This window comes from Nothoprocta perdicaria, unplaced genomic scaffold, assembly GCF_003342845.1.
Source record: "Nothoprocta perdicaria isolate Ctin4 unplaced genomic scaffold, notPer1 scaffold_65, whole genome shotgun sequence".
NCBI lineage: Eukaryota > Metazoa > Chordata > Aves > Tinamiformes > Tinamidae > Nothoprocta > Nothoprocta perdicaria.
The window spans coordinates 289,006-297,113 of record NW_020455921.1 but is presented as its reverse complement, the minus strand read 5'-3'; the positions used below and the strand labels follow the sequence as shown (position 1 = coordinate 297,113).

The window sequence follows — 8,108 nt, the reverse complement described above, 5'->3', positions numbered from 1 at the left end:
AGAAAAGATGATGTTTGAGGCCTGTTGTTTAATGTCACAGATGCTGATCGGCATTTCTGGTGCTGGGAGCACAACTTGCAGAGCAGCCAGTACAGTGAATAGAGAGGAGAAGTGGCTGGGAATTGGAGGGGCTGTTGTCGCAAGAGGCCGCGGTGGGTTCACCTCACAGCCCTCCTAGGTGATGCTGTTGTGGTTCTTGCATCAAAGGCCCCGTGAACTTGAATGACGCAGGATATTGTTTCCAAATGGGAGGCACAGGCTGAACTCTGGCTGCTCGTTCTCGCATCAGCTGCTTGACAGCAGCAAGCTGCCAAATATTCCAAGGCTGTTGTGCCCTCAGTTGCCTCTATAAAAGCCAGCTCTTTGCCAAAGTACACGTTGTATTAAGGAAATAAAATGCAATCTGGTTCCTACTTCAACATTTTATGGGAAAATTACCGTTGCATTAGTTTCTTGCCCAAAAGATGYTGCTGAATAATATCAGTACTGTTTTTTTGCATTTGTGCAGTCAGCTAAACTGGGATTTTTGATGAAAGACACATGAGGTTTTTCACCTTCCCTACCAACAACAGTGTTAGTATATTGACTGCCTTAAATTTCCTGCTGCATTTTTCTAGAAGGAAGGTTCTTCTGCAAAGGAATATCTGACCAGATAGGTGTATAATTAAAATTCTCAGAAATACTTATATAGTAGCTCCTGACTCTTCCCACGGAAGGTAGAATATTCCAGAGCTGCATGAGGTTGTTCTCTTCATCCTTGCAGGTCTGTTCTTCCTTCCCAGGAGTGGGGGAGAAATCCCAGCATCCTTTGATCTGATAGAAACCTYATTTTTTTCAACACAGCTGTAGTGTCTGAAGTGTGCGTTAGGAAAGCATTGCACATCTTAAAAAGTGTTTTTTAGGCTTTCAGATATCTAAGTGTCATTGGAAGCTACAGTCAAGATCATGCTATAATCACCTTACAGGTGTGCTGGTTTATTTTGGTTAGTCTCTATGTGGGGGGGTGTGCCGTGCATGAAAAGTTACCTACGATGTAAGTGAGACCTAAGCATTAAAGCAGGAGACTAGGCTAGTTCCCACACTTGCAGTTAGGCCCTGGCATAACTTTGCACTGAAGGTGCTGCTCACTTCGTAGATGGGCACGATGACAGTCTGCCTTCCCCTTGGCCTAACGGTCACTGTGATGACAGGCTGTTGCTTATGGTTCTGAAGGCTTTGAATGTTTTGCCTCCGACTTTGTCCATAAAAGAAAAATATGGTTAATGTCATTAATGTTTACTGCCATGTGGCAAACATTTAAATGATGGCCTAGAATGGCCAAGAGGAGCTTAGCTATTTTGAAAAGCAATTATGGAGAAAATGTTGCAATGGAGATTTAGTAACCTAATTTTTAATGCTACATTTTAAGGCCTCARTCTCAGAATTACCTTTGGCATGACTTGTTTTTTGTCATGAGGTCTATTTTAGCCCACTGCTTCAAAACACCAYGTATTTGTATTTCAGGTGTTAGATAAATATCATTAGATATATCTAGATATATCATTTCAGGTGTTAGATATTTATCATTAGATAAATAATTGTTTTGCATCTGTCAGGTACTTTGGAGTTGTGTCTAAGATGCTTTGTGAAAATCAGCAGTATATGACTTGTCTCATTAAAAAACAAGTTAGGCAAGAAAAAACCTTTATACCATTAAAGTATAAATTATAATACAATATACCATAATACATAATATAATCATATAATATATAATATTATAAATATAATATAATAGCATACTATATATAATATATATAGTATATAATATAATATACCATAAAGTATAAATTAGTTTATGAACATCCGAGAAGCATTTCTCCAAAGTTACTCTTTCAAATCCCATTTATTCRATTTGCCTGCTGCTTGGCTGTCAAGAAACACTACCAAATTCCTTGTGCAGGAGGAGCAAGACTTGATTTGGGCAATGTGTTGATAGCAGAGTGTTATTCTGAACGTAAGAACATGAAGATGACATTGTGGGGGCACATAAATCAATTTGTATTGCTGCTTTTTGTTCCTGGGTGTTGACACTTGCTGCTTTGGGAAAAACACTAAGGAAGACCAACTTTTAAGTGCTAAGTCAGGTAAGACTTAATGTAGCAGCCAGTTTTTGTTCTAATCCAACAAGTGAGGAGCAGACCAAGGCTGCTCGGTCTGCATTGGTGTGAAATACCGAGCTGAACAGGGGTCAACTCCTACTTGTAAGCCGTGTCTAGCAGGTCAAGCCTTGTACATACAAGCTCTGCCTGAGGAGACAGCAGGTTTGCTGACCCGTTCTCTGAGGATTTGTATATTTTCTCCTCTGTCCCTGGAAAAGTAGACACTGTTTYGTGCATATCAGCGGGCTTTGGTTTATGGGGAAATGGTGCATGAATTTTGGAGGTGTTTAGAGTGCTTAAGCCCCCAAAAAAGGTTTTTATGCTGAGCTTCCTCTTCTCAGTCTTGGTCCAGTCTTGATGCTAGTGCACTTGCTTTTGTGGGGACATGGAGAGACCGTGTGAGTACCTTGGCTTAAATTACTCTTATTGCAATTGCTGTGTCTGTGGGTTCCTCCAGGTTTTCTYGTTGTTTTGTTTGAGCTTGACCAGCCTTGAGGATTTAAGCAGAGGTGGTGGTGTTGCTTGTAATGAGAGAAGCACAGAATTATCACAACTTACAGGAATTCAAAAATGCCTATTTCAGCAGAAATTAAAAATTGTGACCCTGCCTTTCCAGCCTCATGACTTGCTTGGCTCTGAGATGTCTGTTCTATGCAGAGCTTATAGGTGAYTGCAGCATTGTCTGTTCTCTTACCAAGAAGTTGCTGGTTATTTTGCTCGCTCTTCCTCATTCCCAGATGGACCCTGTTAGCCACATCACAGAGAGGTGACTCTTACTTGTGGGGGTGGAATGAGGCTTGGTGGGAGCGTAGCTTCTGACTGGAAAGGGCTCTTGGCATTAAACTTGAGGCTGAACCTAAAGTTGCAGAAATGCTGCTCAAGTTTGCAATCAAATTCCCCAGCACATTGACGTGCTGTATTTTAAACCACCCTTCAACTGTTTAGCTGTTGCTGAAGCTGTTGGAACTGATCTCACGTTCTAGAGAAGATGCAAACCCAAAATCATAAATAGTGACGGTCACCCTTAGTTTAGGGGTTGCATTGCTTTGTGTACGCGCTGCTTCGGAGCTCAGAGGTGGCTTTTTCTCCTTGAAGAGCACRTGCTCAGGAAACTGCTGCGTCCCCAGCCCCCAGTGCGTCTCCTTCATTCCAGGTGACATCCCTGGGTCATATCTGCAGACTAGGGTGGGAGTCAGCTGGACAGGAATTCAGGTGTCTTTAAACAAAGCCTTTACCCGTTTCCTATTTCCCCTGGTTTCAATGGGTAGAGTAGCAGGTCCTGCTAGCTGAGATGGACACTGTTAGTGGCTGACCCTCCCTTCGGTTTTACTGAGAGCCTGTCAGCCGATGAGCAGTTAAGCTGAGCAGTGCAATTCAAACCCGTATTTGGCTTGTGGAGAATCCTATGTCACTGTGCCTATAATAATTAAAGTGAGATTTTTACTATGTAGGTTTCAGTTATTTTTACTGCAAAGTTTCATTACTCCACATTTCATTATGTTGCGAGAGTAGGACATGCTTGTGTCCCCGGAATGCTTCCTTTGGGCATGAGTTCAGTAAGAAGCTAGTGACCAAACTCTGGGCAGTCGGTAGCTCTGTGGCTGYGGATACCCAGCGGCAGGATCCGATCCTGGGCCCGGTGGCAGCRGCAGGAGGCTCCATGGTAGCCTCAGAGGTAGCGGAACCCCTCAGGTGATGGTCAGTCAACGAAGGACAAGGGCTGCCCTGGGGACCTGCGGCCGCTCCTGCCACCCTGGAGCAGCAGAGGACGGGTGGGAACAACTTTACGCTCTTCTTTAAGAGACCCAGGTGGCAAATATTACAGCTGGCTTCTGTATGAGAAAGGAAATCAAGGCAAAAGAAATAGATATGGAAGATGAATGTGGTGTGCAGGAGTTTACCCCCAAGTGATTTAGAAATACAAGTGTTAATTTTCCAGCCGAGCACTAAAGAGATTTAAGAGTGTAGTTTTAAAGGTGACATTCAAATGCTATTTTAAGAGAAGTGATAAATGCATGTGCCTTCCCTCTCGCCCTCTGCTTCATGCTGTGGAAGGTCCTCTTGACAATGGCTACAAGAAGCGTAATAAACACGCTGATATCCTCCCCTAGGGCTTGGTTGGGACAAACTGAATATATTTTAACTGAATAACAGTGGATTCAAACAACGTCTTGTGAATTTTCTTTGGCGACGATGGGCTGGACAAAGCACCTTTTTCAGAATGTGCTGGAGGAAAGCTGGTCGGGAGCTTGTTTTGAAACTGCTCTGCTCAAGTACACTGCTCTTTTCAGGTTCAAGTGCACATCTTATTAGATTAGTATTTTATTATTTAAATTCATTTGTAATTACAGGTTCTCCTTAGCGACTTTTCAAGATTGTAATTCTGGAGAAACAGCTGTGGTCTCCCAAAAAGTTATAGTTAGTAATGTGATTAGTAACGTGTGACCATGAATACTGTACTCTGGTGCCTGTAACCCCCCCTTATCATCACAAGGGAAGTTCTGATAGGGATTCAGGAGGTACCTTATCCTAGAATGTTTGACAAAATCTTTAGTTTTCTTATACAAGTTGGTGGTGTAGTTTTATTTGAATGGGAAGAAGCATCATGTTTTTTTTCTGAATTTACAACTTGACTAAATTGAGAAAAAAAAAGGCAAAAAGAAAGGCTTAAATGCAAAGCTAGGCTWGGGAGCAAGGTATGTAAAAGGGTCAGGAAAATCCGTTGTCCGTGTGAGTGACTTGAGCGTGGGGAGGCCGTGGGGCTCGGCCCGGGGAGCGGCGCTGGCGGCGCCCCCGGGGGCTCCGGCCGGCAGATGGGCTGCCCGGCCCGGCCCTGCATCTGCCTACCTGCTGTGGCAGCTGCTGCTGCTGCGGCRGCGGCGGCGTGGGCTCTTTTGTTCTCTTCCACCCAAGAAAGGAGTGCTGGGAAGGGCCCTGAATGGATTAATTTAAGGTTAAGGCTGGTGTTTTGCTCGCTTCCTAACTCTCTATCATAATGAAGCTTCTCATAAAGCTAATGAATCCTTCTTAAAGCAAAATGAGGATGCGCCTGAGGGGTGGGGACAAGCTATGTTGTCTAAAGCAGTCAAGTGTGTTTTCTTTATATTGTCTCATGTTGTTTGTTTCAATATTTCCTTTTCTTTTCTTCCCCCTCCCCCACTTCCTCTAGGAGCAGTAACCAGACTTTGCCTGACACTGCGTGGTCCAAAAGAATTAAGGAAATATGGAATGACATGAAGGAGATTAGTTGAGGATTAAAGGCTTTGAGGACAAAACACCTCACCGAGGTGAAGCACAGACTAGTGTTCTAGTTGCAGCTCTGAGGAGCCGTGTGCTGAAGGAAGATGGCAGATCCAGGAATGATGAGTCTTTTTGGAGAAGATGGGAATATTTTCAGCGAAGGGCTGGAAGGTCTTGGCGAATGTGGATATCCGGAAAACACAGTAAATCCTATGGGGCAACAAATGCCCATGGATCAAGGATTTCCCTCTTTACAGTCATCTCTTCATCATCCCTCTGCAAATCAAAATCAAGCGAAGTTGACCCATTTCGAYCACTATAATCAATACGACCAGCAGAAAATGCACCTGATGGATCAGCCGAGCAGAATGCTAAGCAGCGCCCCCGGGAACGGCCTGGCGTCTCCCCACTCCCAGTATCATCCCCCTCCGGTTCCTCAGGTTCCTCACGGCAGCGGCGCCGGCGGCCAGCTGGGCGTCTACCCCGGCCTGCCGAGCGAGAGACACGGGCAGCCCTTCGTGGACGGCGGCTCCATGTGGGGGCCGCGGGCGGTCCAGGTGCCGGACCAGATCCGAGCTCCCTACCAGCAGCAGCCGCCGCCGCCGCCGCCGGCGACGCAGCCGCCGCAGGCGCCCGCGGGGCCGCCGCCGCCGCAGGGCCACCCGCAGCACATGCAGCAGATGGGCAGCTACCTGGCGCGGAGTGATTTCGCAATGCAGCAGCACGGCCAGCCGCAGCAGCAGAGGATGAACCAGTTCTCTCAAGGCCAGGAAGGCCTTAATCAGGGAAACCCTTTCATTGCCACCTCAGGACCTGGCCACTTGTCTCATGTGCCCCAGCAGAATCCCAGTATGGCACCTTCTTTGCGACACTCAGTCCAGCAATTTCACCACCATCCCCCCGCTGCTCTCCATGGAGAATCAGTAGCCCACAGCCCCAGATTCTCCCCTAATCCTCCCCAGCAGGGTGCTGTTAGGCCGCAAACGCTTAATTTTAGTTCTCGGAGCCAGACGGTACCCTCACCTACTATAAACAACTCAGGGCAGTATTCTCGATATCCTTACAGTAACCTTAATCAGGGATTAGTTAATAATACAGGGATGAATCAGAATTTAGGCCTTACAAATAACACTCCAATGAATCAGTCTGTACCAAGATACCCAAATGCTGTAGGATTCCCATCAAACAGTGGGCAAGCACTAATGCACCAGCAACCCATCCACCCTAGTGGCTCACTTAACCAAATGAACACACAAACTATGCACCCTTCACAGCCTCAGGGAACTTATGCCTCTCCACCTCCCATGTCACCTATGAAAGCAATGAGTAATCCAGCAGGAACACCCCCTCCACAGGTTAGGCCTGGTAGCGCTGGAATGCCGATGGAAGTTGGCAGTTATCCAAATATACCCCACCCTCAGCCATCACACCAGCCGCCTGGTGCCATGGGAATTGGACAAAGGAATATGGGCCCCCGAAACATGCAGCAGAATCGGCCGTTTATGGGTATGTCTTCAGCACCCCGAGAGATGGGTGGGCACATGAGACCCAATGGTTGTCCAGGCGTTGGCCTTGCAGACCCACAAGCAATACAGGAACGACTACTACCTGGCCAGCAGCTTCCCGGCCAGCAGCAGTCTTTTCAACAGCAAATGCCAACCTGCCCTCCCATGCAGCCTCATCCAGGGATCCACCATCAGTCTTCACCACCTCCCCATCCTCATCATCAGCCTTGGGCACAGCTTCACCAGTCACCACAAAACACACCACAAAAAGTGCCTGTCCTTCAGGTAAGATGCCGCCGATAAACAGGAGTGTCTTTATGTTACCATGCTGCATTTCAGTGGGCAGAAGTCACGGGGCTTCAAAATAGCTGTTCTTGTTTGACCCTGCCCTTCGTTCCCTCCTACCCTGTTGTCTTGCTACGCAGGAACGAAAGGCAACGGGAGGCTCAGATAGCCTGCTACTGTCATGCAGTACTTACAGGGTGGCACTGTGGCCATACCTGAATCTGATACAGCAACAGGATGAACACAAAACCTGTTTTTTTTTTCTTCTATTTTTTAATCATCTTGTTGGTTCTTTAGAAGGAAAAATGGGGAGCGGGTGTGACAACTGCTGTTTAATAGCTTTTGTATTTGCAAACCTGTCAGAGAAAGTTAACTTTAGAATGGGGCTGCCTTAACCAAACAGACCGTTTTCTTTATATACTAAAGGAATGGGGTTTTTTTTATTATGATTATATCTGAATTTCCGCATGTGGAAAAAAACTTGCCAGGATGAACTTTTTCAGCACTGAGTGAAGGGGCAGCAGTTTAAATGAGAAGAAGTCAACAGATGTGAATCCTGGACTCAGGTTAGATCTTCTAAGGCTGAAATGAAACCTCAGCGTGGAAGTCTTATTTTACCGATTTTCCAGTCTGCTGGGTTTTGGTGAAAATATATTGCTTCCATGTTATTTTTTTAATTAAAAGCTGGAGATGTTAAAACATCCTTGTCCTTCTGTAGCTTAGCAGGTTGCACGGTATGTTGCTGTATTAAACTCGAGCTGAAAAGGTGCCTTTTGGGATGCTTCGGTTTTCTATCCCTTGCCTCTGACTCGAGATAGTCATAGAATCACAGAATGCTTAAGGGTGGAAGGGACCTTCAGAGGTCATCCAGTCCAACCCCGCTGCTCACGCAGGGTCCCCTAGAGCACGTGGCCCAGGGCTGCGTCCAAGCGGGTTTTAA

The 8,108-nt window shown here is 46.1% G+C and overlaps 1 protein-coding gene across 1 annotated transcript in view; it reads left to right on the top strand.

Moving 5' to 3' along the window:
* Positions 1–5,338: 5,338 nt before the first annotated feature.
* Positions 5,339–8,108, top strand: part of CHD7 (chromodomain helicase DNA binding protein 7) — an 80,403-nt gene continuing 77,633 nt past the window's right edge. The window contains exon 1 of the mRNA XM_026050075.1: positions 5,339–7,168. Coding sequence (XP_025905860.1) covers positions 5,483–7,168 — 1,686 coding nt within the window. The 5' untranslated portion in view covers positions 5,339–5,482. The remainder of the gene's footprint in view (positions 7,169–8,108) is intronic.